The sequence below is a fragment of the Ptychodera flava genome, chromosome 22 (genome assembly GCF_041260155.1).
Source record: "Ptychodera flava strain L36383 chromosome 22, AS_Pfla_20210202, whole genome shotgun sequence".
NCBI lineage: Eukaryota > Metazoa > Hemichordata > Enteropneusta > Ptychoderidae > Ptychodera > Ptychodera flava.
The window spans coordinates 14,367,904-14,382,469 of NC_091949.1; the positions used below are offsets into that span (position 1 = coordinate 14,367,904).

Genomic DNA, 14,566 nt, shown 5'->3' on the forward strand with positions numbered 1-14,566 from the left:
ATTCAAAATGGCCGCTATTCTCATGTTAACTCTATGGGAATATATGTAAATTTTCTATTTTTACAAAAATAAAGCGAGTGAAAATTGTTCCCACTCCAAGAGCTTTAAAATGAGCCCTAAAGTGGAAGAGCAGTAATTTATTGTTAAATTTGAGAGTCCAAATATTCATGACATGAATTCGTTGTTTGACAATTTTGTGACGACGGCCAACGTACGGGGTATCTCGTCAATTCAATATGTCGGCGGAATACTGATTTAGCATTCAGTAAGAATCCGTACTAGAGTAGTTTCGAATCAATTGAGTGCAGTTTTTCATACTAGAGTCAATAATGGCTAAAATGGGATCCAAATGTAGGGTTTAATGCCGGGATTGTTCCTGAATTAGGAAAGATCAAACACATAGGAGGTCAAATGCCGACCGAAATCTTTGTCATCAAATAGATTATTTGTCAGTAATTATTCTTCAGTGATCAGTCTCAATATTGATGGAATTATATCCGCTTCAAAGCCAGGATTTTCAAAACAAGGTGGCCCTCTGCAGTTACTTACAATACAGATACCTGATATCGTGTTCACCTTTTACAAAATTCTTCAGGTACCATCAAATGTGGGACTAGAATGCTATTTTAGGTGACTGGTTTTAGACCTGTTCGATAGCCTCGGCGTATTGTGCATGTTAATTTTTGTTTCAATTACTGTTCTTGTCTTTTTTTGTCGTCGATAACGTTGTGACGGAGGTGAGTAATTGGATTATGGCGTGAGTGCAGTCACGCTTGCTCCCGATTTCATAACGTACGCATGTGCCATTAACCGACTTACTGGAGCAAAGGAATTGCTTTCAGTGGAACACGTGGCGCTGCTGAGATTGTTTGAATGACAGAGAGCAAGATTTAGGGGAAAGATAAAATGAATTCAAAGCTACGAAACACGTAATCTGCCCTGAAAGTATTTTTCGCAGTTAGCTATACGAGCGACGCGAGCTAGCCTAACAAAATAGTCCGCCATTCCGATAACTTGACCAAATCACGCCATCTTTTGCCATCTTTTCCAATTTAATTTTATATTTTTATATTTATAATCGGTTTGTTAAAGTAACTGTTGAAAATATATTTTTAGTTTTAATACTTCCTCAAAGCACGTAAATGGAACATAAGTACCCTGTGTGTTTAAAAGTTTTTACCTCTCAAGGTTATAACGGTCGTTCTGGATAAACAGCGCAATCAACGCTAGCTCAAGATACAGCAAACGTGGCAATCTAGACCCTGTGATCAAGGCTGAGTGACGACCGTCTGTACCTTATTTTATAACAATAGAAATTTGATCGCCCACTTAGTCAAACTTACTATGTATTATTAGAAAAACAAACAATGGCATGTTTATTGAACGACCAAGTAGCGTAGGTTCTCTTGTTTCTCGCTACCAACATAATAACAGAGTGGCCAACAAACGAAGCAGAGCAAAACAACAAGACCTTCACCATTTGTTGCGTCAGGGTGACTTGTTTATTTTATTTTTAAGGTAGAACGCGCCTCAGGGACAAATATTCAGACTCTCAAACTTTCCCAATTCTTTTCTGATCTATCACTTGTGGGGGCTCTTTTTAAAGCTCTTGGTGTAGGCCTAAGAAAAATTTTCTCCGTCTTAACTTTTTGAAAATCGAAATTTTTTATTTCTCTCCATAGAATTAACACATGGATGGCGGCCATTTTGAATTTAAAATATCGAGATATCTCAGGTAATTTGTCTCTCTGGTACAAAATTTTGCATGGTGACCCCTGATTTTTATTTTTTATTTGGTAAGAGAATGATCGAAAGCTTCATTGAGGAAAGTTGGAGCAAAACTTTAAGTCTTTCACTTTCGAGGCACATTCTGTCTTAAGGTCAAAACTATCAGTAGTTACACTCAGTCTCTCTGTGACCCTAAGTTAACAAAAAAGTGTTTTAAATCTGTCATTATTTGTTTCTTACCGTTTTGAAAGGAGTTGAAAACACTGATGACGAAGAAAACCTGAATATGTTTGAAACGGGGTACCATTCTATCTTTCCTGTAATCCCTACGATTTTAATCAGTAATGAGCGCCATCATGCTGACAACATGGCAATTATTTCCCGCACAAAGACGCGTGCAAGCGGTGTCCAGACAGAGTCGATGTGACATGGTGATAAAAGATCGGTTTCTTCTCTCTCAGTAAAAGGATGCTTTGCCATGACAAAGAGTTCTGAAACGACACAGAACAGTAAAAATTATCATAAACAAACATATGATCAAATAATATGGGTATACATTTTAACGCGAGAGAAAATTTTATCTATTTCAGACGACAAAATTATTTTTGCTGATTGTTTTCCGCTTCCACCTGCAGCATATGACTTGGTGATAGCTGTTACTTTGGCAATTTTCCGAACAACATTTTTTCCCTACATCTTCGTTCTTCACCCTGTAGGTAGATTCACATCAAATGCTATTGCCAATGGTGTTAAATTGCTTTGAAACTGAAAAAATGTTGAAATCTTAATCAGATCATCACTATGGTGTACGTCTTCGACTCATATGCAAAACTTAAAATATCGGCGTTACTATAATTATCACGCCTTGGCACAATTGGTCTTACAACAATAGAATCGTCACATCATTGCCATAGACAATGAAAATAGTGATCAAATTAAATAGATTATCCCTGCCTAACCTTCAATCAATTGCAATCAAAATGACATTCGTTATTGACAATATGTTGTCCATCAACCATGAATACAAAGGCTGAACAATATTAAATGGTTTATAAATAAATAGCCGATAGTATCATATCTAAAATGATGTGTGAACTATTTTTATTCCTGAAAACAAGTTTCGTATTTTTCCCCTTCCCTCAAGTATATCAATGTACATTGTATTAGTCTGGAAAAACAATGCAATCTTTTTAAATTCCTGACCAAATTCTGATCTTGTTAACAATAACGTTGGGCGTTTCACACTCATTGGCTGGGTCGACAAACTAAACACCAAAAATCACTCGACATGATTTGGTGAGTAGAACAAACATATTTTATACAGTGATCAGAAGAATACACTCAATAATAAGTCGACCGTTAAAGAAAACATATCTCTCATTCAAGAACGTCGGCCATTGGCAATCGTTATTAAACTTTCAAAAATAAATGATTTGAACGCAAAAAGGTCATAAAGTTTACGTAATTGTGACATTGAACTCGGCTATGACCTCTTTTGTTAAAACAGTCGCGACTGCAGCCCGACGGCTATGTGCCGTGTAAACATTTGCCACACAGCATAGTCTCAAGTCTACAGTGTATAACCTTTCTGTCTATGAAAAGGTCGTGGCGAGGAGATATTAGTTATGGTACAATTCACACGTAATTGTTCTCATCCAATATAAATCAGAAAAAAACAACTCTGCGGTTAATATTTAATGTGAAAGGGTATTGAAACACTCAGGCCCGCTCGTTGAAATGTGCATTGTGGAAGTTTTGCTTGCATCCACAAAGATGCAGGGAATTTCAACGAATCTCGACAGCGTGTTTGTGTCATTTGACAAAAAAGTTCACAGAGGACAGTTTCCGATGTTTCAACGCATATCAAGGCCGAAGCAGGGTAAGCACAAAGCGGTGTTACTCTGAATCGATCGAATCGCGGCTCGCACAATTGTGAAAGATCGTGATCCTGGTCTAAAATAAGGACTGCCTTGCGTCAGGTGGAATGATGTTAAGTGGTCCAGTAGGATTAAAAATTAATACCATGGCTAAACAAGGCCGACCCAGATGGTATCAAAATATATGCTGGTCGGGAGATTGCACAGCCCTTCGTAAATAGGATATCGCTTTTCTTTACTTGAAAAGAGACCAGCAAAATGGTGATGCCCTTTCTATTTTGCATTTCATTCAGACACCGACAGCAAACTATCAATCAAAGGGAATCTCAAATGTTATGTAGGTGTCGGCTCATGCTAATCGATGAAAGGATGTTCCTGTCTGTGATGTAACATCTGCGACGAGAACGTCACTCCATGAATTCAGATTGGCAGCTTCACTTCACGGCCTTGTAACTTCTCCTGGAAAAAACAAAGGTGATCGATTTTCCTGCCCACGGTGTGCACGAGGGGGAAAAACGGTTGCATCTCTTGTACACAGGCGTATACTGATCCTTTGTGGATGCCGCATAAATAATGTAGAGCGTGTATTTTGTCTCTTTCATCGTCAGCTTGGACCATAGACAGTATAGGGAAACTACTGTCTAGGGTTTGACCAATCGCCAAAATGACTCTGACACACCCCTCAGAATATTTTTAAAATTCGTTCTTGGACAAGTAAACCGATCTAGTCGTAAAAGCCACTTCACAGATACAGTATGTCGGAATACTGCCTGGGGTCGGCGGGTTTTCTCTGCAGGCTGTCGAGTTGTATGTTGGCGATCCTTGCCCTGTACCATCAACGTTTATACATGTCTTACCAACCAAGGTGTACATGTAGTTCTTGTCTCTAACCATTTCAATTTTGACACAGTCAGGCCATGTCCGATAATAAGTACCCCGTCTATAAATGCTCCACACCACATACCCTGGAGCAAAAACCCGTCTGTCTGTCTGTCTGTCTGTCTGTCTGTCTGCTGTCTCTCTCTCTCCTGCAGTCTCTCTCTCTCCTCTCTCTCTCTCTTCTCTCTCCTCTCTCTCTCTCTCCTCTCTCCTCCTCCCCTCCCTCCCCCTCTCTCTCTCTCTCTCTCTCTCTCTCTCTCTCCTCTCTCTCTCTCTCTCTCTCTCTCTCTCCTCTCTCTCTCTCTCTCTCTCTCTCTCTCTCTCAGGACCATGTCCGTACACATGCTTCAAATACAAAATATAAAATCTTCAAATAGCCTTTTTTAAGAGGGCAACAAATTGTACATGCAACTCACTGATAGTGACGTAACTAATATAATTGATCAAGGCCACAACATATGCAGAAATACAAAAAAATGACAATACTTTTGAGTAGACGTAAGGCATTATGCACATAATCTAAATATGGGGATCTGAAACATAATATATTTTGCATCTCAAAGACTGATTGTACATGTATGTGCACATGGGACGCTCTTATGAAAGTCATGCAAAACAGCGTTGAAATATTTAATCATTTTCCGTTAAATAACTTATTTATGAGGTTGATTGAATGACTCGAGTACCTGCATTTCTGTTTGTATTTCTAACAGTGTTTTATTAATTATGTATCTAATATTCTGTTGGATAATAACAATTGTACACGCAAGAAGTTAATCGTCACATTTTTGTCCCCTGTCAAAGCGACGATGCAATTTCCTTGACTTGAATGTAAAAAAAATGGTCAGTTTAGTGATCATAACCTATTCAGTGCACATGCAATCAGGTCCATCAAGTGAAAAGGTGACCTGCTTTGCCCGATAAAATAATTTAAAAAGACGCTCTATGAATTTGCTTTCCTACTGAAACCATCGCGCCGACATGGTCCATGTGTGCGACGGTGTACTTGAGTTTACGATTGGTCAAAGGAGATCAACTTTTTCATGAATCTCAGACAAAGTACTTTCTTTGTATATAACAAACACTAAAAATTAAAGGTTTAATATTAATTACTCGACAGGGCAATATCTTACCCTAAGATCAATCATTAAGACCGGTGAAGACTCATCATGAAGTGAGAAAACTCACGACAAAAATAAATTTTCCGATATAATTTTGGTAATGAAATTAGAGAGTTCATTAACTAACTTCAATTATAATACAATAACAAGACGATCTGACGTGAACGTGTCAATTTCAATAGAGATATTTAAAGGTATACAGTTACCTGTAATCTAAATATGCCCATATATGGTCAAAGGGGCGTTCCTTGGTATTCAAAATGCCCAAATGAGGGCGCTGTTTTTAAAAAGCGGCCACCCGCTTAAAATCTGTGATTGGTTAGATTTTCTCTTTCCATGGTAACTCTGGCAAAATTGGAACAGGTGACAGTATACCTTTAAGCTTACTTCTTCATACACCGCAGTGACAGAAAGGAAAAATTCTGGGGGAATTAAAGTGCTCGGTATTTATCGTCGTCCAATCGATGTTAATTATAGGTTTGCTGGCAAACCAACTGAGCGAAAACAATTAGCATCGAATTTTTAATTAGGATTAGTCCGAAACAATTACTAAGTTGAAGTAAGCAATGATCGGCAGTGATCAAGGTAAAAGCTATAGACTAATGATGTATATTGATCCCCGTGCACCTGTTAACTATTCTCACACACAACACGGACACAACTTCAGCGCGGGTCTTTTTCTGACATATCTGATGTTTTCACATTATAGACTTTGTCTATTATCCGAAGGGTACGATTTAGTGGTTCGGGTTGTCGTCTGGATTTGGATTCTATAAATGCGACTTCTTTTGTTTTCAAGAAAGATGACCCGACCTACTCTGAAGTACGAGTTCCCAAAGCACTAAGGGGTCAATATATTCATGAAGTCAAGTGACACGAAAGAGGCTTCGAGTGGTATAGTAAGGTGCTATCTAGCCGGATAAATTACTGCCCCAGTTTGTCTGTCTCAATGCAGATCAGCAGCGAGACACTCAAGTATTTCCAAGGTGTGACCTAGGACATTGACATCAAGTCCACATACAGCATTTACAGTCAATAGGTTTTATCCTAATACTTTTCCAACATCAAACGAAAACACAAGTAATGTGAAACATCCTTTGGACTTCTACTATAAAACACAGCATTATTGTGCCTTTCACTAAACTTTGCAAACATAGCTGTGAGTTTGTAGCCAAGAGTTCCTGGTAAATTCTGGAAATTTATCATTGTTTTCTACATCTGTTCTGTCTGTAGTGGTGTCAAAGGTCACAGATATGTTGACTACACTTCCGGAATATTCCGAAATTCTAACAAGTAAAGCCAGTTTCTGAAATGACAAAATGACGGCTATGAATGCCAGGGATTTCTAAACTGATAAACAAAATGACGAAAAAGAAATTCAGAATACAGTTACTCTCCTAAAATAACGATCAAGAAGGCAAAGATCAAAACGTAAGAATCGATTGTCATGTTTTGTGAAGCGGTACACTTAAAATTTTCGACGTTCTCATCAATACGTTTAATCACTGATCGGCGTAGCAGAAACAATGGGGATTAACTTTCAATTTGCCGTAACTTAAAAACACTTGTTGGTAAAAGGTTATTGATCAAAGATCAAGGTGAGGCGACTCATTGTCGTAACAGTTCCCCGGCAAAATAACTCAACTTAGCTGACACGGAAATCTAATTTTAAACCAACTTCTCATCGTTCAACATCAGGAACATTTTGTGCTACCAATATTTCTTTGCTCCCTCAAGTTATCTCTCGTTCCAAAAAACTTTTTAATTAACGATTTGTGCAACTGGCTATGGATGTACTATCTATGGTAACACAAGAAAGAAACGAAAAGAGAAGCGAGTCATAGCTTTTACTGTAGGACTTGTTGAAAGATTTCAAAAATTCTGCCGAAACGGTCACATAGTGCACAACACCAACGATGACCTAATCTTGCAAAATTCACATGTGCAATAGTCATTACACAATCTTAATATACCCGATATCACTAAGGTCATCGTCCTTTTATGTTTTTTTTTGTTTCGGTCCATTCAAAAAAGGAACAAGTTTTTCAATTTGTTTGAGTGACATTTTGGATGTTTTGTTACCATTCAAGGAATGGATTCGCTAAGTTTAACCTGCTATATGCGGTACAAGCTCCTTTTTAGCCCCCAAAGATAAACAACACCATCTGCTCATGGAAAATTAATTTCTTCACCATCTTACTGGAGGGGCTTTGTCAAGTATATCAAGTCTAACAATTTAGAAACCATGGAGATAACAATAAAAAAACAAAAGCAGGAAAAACCCAAAATAGCCCCTAAAACAGTAAAAAAAACAGCGAAAAAGAAAAAACAATTCAAGAAAAAGGAATACACAAATCCAGGGGTGAATCAAGGGTCGAATGCTGTTAGCTAATCACTTAAGCCGAAAATCCCAAGCTAATCAATCAAAATAGAACCTTTAATTTCTGTTTAAAAGTGACGAATTAGAAGTTATAACTAGCTTAACAACAAACTAAATTTTTAAAGATAATTGATTACAGAGGACTGTTAGTTTTAACCAAAACGTTACCGACAAAGATCAAGATCAAAGACAAACAATCCCGTATTCTTCATTCCTATGAACTTTGATCAATATTTCACCTCGGAAAATTCGGAACTTTTGGCGCCTTCCATTTGGTATGATATCTAAGGCCAATCACAATATAACACCTTGTTTAAAAATTAAAGTAATAGTTTGACGCCGTAACGAGCAGAGAAACCGATTTGTCATTGTGAAATGTCGTAAGTACAGATATTTGCACAATTTGATTGCCGTGACTTAATGATGAAACGCCAATTAATTTAGTTATTACCATAACTGGTTTCAGTAAAGTGAATAACAAAATGAACGGATTGTAGGATTCATGTAAATATATATATATATATATATATATATATATATATATATATATATATATATATATATATATATATATATATATATGTATATATGTATGTATGTATGTATGTATGTATGTATAACACAAATTACTTCAAGTAAAAAGTTATAATATATGCCACTTAAGTTTCATGATTATTGCAATGTACATCAGGAAAGCAAGTCTGTTCGTAGCTTATAGATTGCAAGAGGTATGAAATTTACGTAACATATTATTAGTTTATATATATATAAATATATACAATTATATATATATATATATATATATCTATATATATATATATATATATATATATATGATATTATATGATTTGAAGGGGCAAAAATAAATACATTTGCAAAATTGAAAAAATATTAGCACAAAACCAAAAACAAAACACAAAAAAACGGTAGCTCTTACTCAGTCATTCATCAGATCGACAGAAATGGTAAATATGTTGTCGGTTCACAGTGCCAGTATTCTAAACAGTTCTTGTTTGTTATATCCTTGGTTTCGTCATATTCTTTGTTGCCATGAATCAGTGATCAGGACAACGGAACTATGTTACTCTTGATTCCATGCTTAGACAAAAAATTTCCAATTTTTTCAGGGACATTTATGAAATATAAACACATAATACGTAGCTATAGAATTTGTACCGCAAAATTAGGGTACAAGGCACAGTAGTAATGTCAAAATAGGCGCCGCAAATTATGGTGTACATTTCACGGCTGAATATTCATTCGATTATATGCAATTACCCTACTTTGTCATTGAATGGAAAATATTGGCTGTCGTGTTTTTTACGAGCGTAATTCAATAAACATAAGATAAGTAGTACCTAGACAGACTTCGGAGAAAAAAACTGCGCATTATGATACCGCATAAATTGTAATGTTGATCATTGCTGTCGAATCTATTTTGATATATTGAACACAGTTTTGCATTCTCTTCCATAAAAGACATATACCGTACCCCAAGGGGGCTGGAATGCTAATATATTGAATAATTTTTCCCGTATATCATATTACGCGAGTGAAAATTGTGAATACGCGAAATTCAAAACAATTCCTAATCTAAATTAAATATATATCCGACTGACACAACGGGGAAATCTCTGATAACCGATGTTGTGGCATGGGTTGTTTGGTTGCCTTGACTATGCGAATCTTCGTATGAGTTAAAAGAGCGGTGGCTTCGTTTTTTTCCGATTCTCCTGTTTCATTCTTGGAATGAGCTAATTAAAAAAGTTAATCAAATTTGATGACATGTTGTATCGCTGCACCTGCCGCATGTCTGTTTTCACTGGGAGTGTAATGACGAACCTTAATATGGAATTTTCAGTGTTTTTTTTTGCGAACAATACAGAAATGTATAGCCGCTCCTCGAAGTAAATGGTGACTTGCGGTGTTTATATCTCCGCAAAAAACATGCGCTCATGTATTCAAGGGAGTTTGTCACACCCAGGATTATAACATCGTACAATTGAACAACGATGCACCATGGGATCAAATCATGTAAATTAACGCCGTACTGCAAAGCCAAATTTGATAAAATTTTGCTAATTACAATAGTTCCGACTCGGAGGACAGCAAGGCTATAGTCCACAGAGGAATGCCAACGAAATTAATTGCATATCTAGATCGAATTATTTGGAGCGTCGAGACTGTGACAGGTGGATTCAATCAAGATTGAAATACTTTCTAACGAATATTGAAACATCACTGGCGACTGGGGAGTCAATGATCGAACTTTGAACTCAGATAAATTGTAATTATGTGTGTAATTGTCCAGAAATTTAGGTGTTCAGTCCACTTGGATGCCATAAAATTGATCTAAATGAGTGGCTTGGAATTGTTTTCAGTCACAGATAAAGTATTAAACTATTCACCCCTTGGCGATATTTAATTTTAAACAAATTGGTAAGACTCTGTGTCTGCAATTGTTTACGTTTTAGGGGGGGGGGCGCAAGCGCGTCGCAAACTTACCTTGGTATGCGCAATATTGTGACGCACGCCAACGCTAGAATAAAAACACCTGTTTACCAAACCTATTGTGATAATTGTCATCCTAGAAAGGATTTTAAACAAGGATTTGTTTTCTTTTGTGGGAATGATATAGATTTTGAGCAAGTGAGTGACAATACGCGGGTAATGAATATCTATGAAAGCGGGCTTTGAAACCATGGCGTTCAGTTGTCAATCGTCATCAAATATTCATAGTTCTTTTGTGCTTGTTTTAGGCAAGAAGCTGCCAGGTTTAAAAGACAGTGTACAAGGGTTAGTCGGTCAATCATCGCTCGGATGCCTAACCTGCTGGGAATACGTTGACTTGCAGTATGGCTGATGAGGAAACCACATCTCCGCTTCGTGAAGAGCAGTCCAGCGAGACCAATGCATGCTGGGCATCTGTAAACGTGGGGTTGCAGGTCAGTCTCGAGGAAATCAACGCCGACAGCGCACGAGATTTGAACGAGAAGGACGCCGCCGATGTGACCGTGAAAGTGAAGAGCGTGCGGATTCAGGTAGACGGCGATGACGACTCTGACAATTCATCCGCGGATAGTGAAAGAGGAATGAGCTCGTGGGTCGTGGCGCCGGCTGCAAATGGCGATTCCGACGGCGATCCGAATGCCGATGAGACCACAGCCGTACTGTGTGGAAACGGGAATGTTACAACGGTAGACTGCGAACCCGAAGTTAGTTCGCCGGCCGTATTGGATAAGCCCACTGATGGACGTGTTAATACGGCCGAGGGCTTCGACATGTTCGACTCTGGTGGTAGTCGACACATCAAACACAATACTGGTGGTATGTCTCTTGCCCAGGTTGTGGAGTTAGCACAGAAGAAAGAGCGCAAAAATCGAAACCAAAATGTTGGTAAGTCGTCACTTAAATTAGTATCTAATGAATCGGTCTAGTTACAGGTGATGAACAATGTGATACTTTGAACGTTGCACTTTTTGCGCGCATCTTGGTAGCATGGTATGTTACATTTAAAGTGCGATTGGCAGTTGTTATAATATGTACAACATGCACAACAGAATATTCAGTGTTTACAATCTGAGCGCGGTTCTCGCACTTTTCAAGTCTGCTTTTATTTGTTTTCATAGGAACAGCATTAAAGTCGAATTCCTCCATATCGCGCTTTCCACCCCTCGAAGCAAAATGCCATGCGCTATCATATACAGGAAAACATTCATTAAATACCCGCGAATAATTGTCCTGTCACCTTTTATACTGAGAGACAGGCTGATAATCAGGCACCGTAGGTATCGCTTTCATCTTCAGCTGATATTATCTTACACACGCAACGCCCTTAAAATGGTCAGTGCTGTTATACAAATTAACATGGTTTCTTTTTGAAAGTCATACTGACTCGTGGTGTCATTCCAAAACCATACTAGCTTTGGGTCGCTTTGGCTAGGTCTAAGCAATCTTTTATCACAGCAAACAAGCGCACCCTCGTTCATGGATATCGACACCGATTTCCAAATACAGAATATCGGTTCCCGGCGGTTCGCTGAATTTTTCACCATGGGCTATTTTATGCAAAACGGGGGTGTCGCATCGCAAATATGTGGCCAAGTACGGTCGTTGATGCAGACATTAATATTAAAAGTAATATATCACTCAATACAATACAACGGTCTAATTATCAACGAAGCTTTTCAATAGCGCGTGTTTGAAAACTCATAATTAAATGCATCTGCTTATATTTTCTCGTGGGATTTTCGATGATCCACCCGAGAACGATCGATAAAATAATATATTGCTGGCGTAATGTATCAGAAAACTAGTTCTTCTTCTTAATTTACTTGTTTAATACCTTCAGTTGCATCTAATTTTACTCAAGCAATTATGGTCTGCTCTACGGGTAAGCCACATAGGATATGCCATCTCTCATCGGTCCTCCAAACCGGACAACTGCTTATTTTCGCCTCTTCCTTGCTGTATTGCCGTTTTACCATAAATATTTCAATTCCATGGGTCCGCCATTGGAATAAGACAAACGATACGTGACGCTAACGGAAAACCGTATTATCTTGAATGACTCCATCAACTAAAGTTACATCTTCAGTGTCGTCAACACTAAAGTTTCATGTATACTGCACTGTCTAATTCACTTTTAGCACTTCTCCTTTAGAAAAATGCAAAGCACGTTAATTTATTAACTGCAGCATGGTGGCAAGGGGCTGCCATCAGGCCCCTAAGACTTGAACAAATCAATCAACTCGCAACAATTATCTTTCCTATCTGTTTTCCCTCTGGGATACTTTTCACTGTCCTATTACCATATGCATACAAGCCAATGACGAAACCTTGTTACACACGTCTTCATAAATTCCACCTATACGCACACTGAACTTGGTTACCTGTAGGTTCTTCCGGGATCGGATTGCGCCCAGTCAACCCATCCAAGTCGTGACGCACCTGTCTGGACCGTTCATTAATTCTAGAGCTTATTCGGGCAAGAACATTGAGCAGATTATCGCAGATTTACACGTGCAAAGCTTCTCAATCTATCTGTCCTTTGACACGACATCCAAACTTGCAGTCAGCCATGCATCATATCTGCCTATTCCAGCCTATTAACGTTGCTTCCGTTGTCATGGCCTCCTTCCCATCTTACACCCATTTACTCATTCGTATCCCCTTTCAGTGTAGCAAGTCTTTAGCGCATTTTCATTCAACCAACGTGACTGCTCCTCACCCGGCTGACCTTTTCTGAACCCCGTCTCCTCTCTGCCCCCAGTGTCTGCCAGTACCCAACATGCATGTTATTCTTTTTTTCTCTAAACAATTTAATCAACTACCGTGACAACACTGTTAGTCATTTTATCCGGTCGAACCTCCTACGAACGCAACCATCCGTTCATCAACCCGTCCTGTCAATAAAGTAAAAGCCGCAATTTGCCGCGGTCGTTGTCAAAATGGCGTTTAGCGATATTCCAGTAGACACCATCAGTTCGAAACGAGCAAACGTGACGTATTGTACGTAGAGGGGGCATCAGCTTAATGCTATTATTGAAACACTTAAACCATTAGCTTTGCTGGTCGACGTTTAATACACCACATCGAAGAGCAAAACATTCAAGCACTATTTCAAGTGCACCCTGCTGTACATCGTTTTTAGTCAAGGTTGCAATTGCTCACATCGGCGCCATGGCACATCCCTATCCGGGTATGCATGATTGACATTGAAAAGTTTCGCAAATCGATTTATGTCTTTCGCCGACGAATTGCACTCATTGTCGGCAGGGTAGCGAAGTGTCGAGTACTTTCTCTCGGTGTGTCAAACACGATCAATTCTGAAGGGAGGTTCTCGACGCACATAAGAATTTATCTGTTGATGCGACATCAAAGTTCTCACTTTTATGTAACCCTTCCGTTCAGCTGGCGTCTACCTAACGTCTATTAACGCGTCATAAAAATCGTCTGTAAAATGAAGGATCTCTTTCATTGTGCTGTTTAAGAGAGCGCAATTCCATATCAAGAGCCATGCAGGGATTTTCCCGGCGACCTTCGTTGATAGTTACAGCCGAAAGGCTCGACTCTTCAAGAGGACGCGTCGAGGGTGACTTGGCTGGATTTTGCAGTTCAATGACATATTATCAGGGAACGTAGAATGGGTTTCACTCTGTTACCGATTGGTGCTTTGTAGACACGTGATTTTGGATGCTTTCTGAAAACAAGGGAAAGCACAGACATAAACAGATACAGCCAGCCTGACGGGGACCGAAAAACACAGTGACATTACATGTATAACGAAGCGTAGAAGGAAAGGCAGACGGGAGGAAAAGAAAACCGTGTGAAACTAGAGCAGTGAACTTGGTAGACAGACGGGGAGACAAAAGTATTGCGAGATAGGAATACCGAAAGTGATGCAACGGGGATATACAAAGAAGAAGCAAGGAACTAAAGATGCAAAGCGAAAACACCCGTCGAGCACCCTTCATCTTTACGGTATCATTTGCAATAATACTATTGAAGCAACAAGACAACCCCTTTGAGGAATCTAAAAGCTAGGAACGACTTGAATAATTAAAGTCTTTGACGGACAG

At 38.7% G+C, this 14,566-nt stretch overlaps 1 protein-coding gene across 1 annotated transcript in view; it reads left to right on the top strand.

Annotated features, from left to right (window-relative positions):
- Positions 1–14,566, top strand: part of LOC139122752 (solute carrier family 4 member 11-like) — a 62,527-nt gene that overhangs the window by 5,624 nt on the left and 42,337 nt on the right. Inside the window, exon 2 of the mRNA XM_070688439.1 lies at positions 10,745–11,381. Within this exon, the coding sequence (XP_070544540.1) occupies positions 10,841–11,381 (541 nt within the window). The 5' untranslated portion in view covers positions 10,745–10,840. The remainder of the gene's footprint in view (positions 1–10,744; positions 11,382–14,566) is intronic.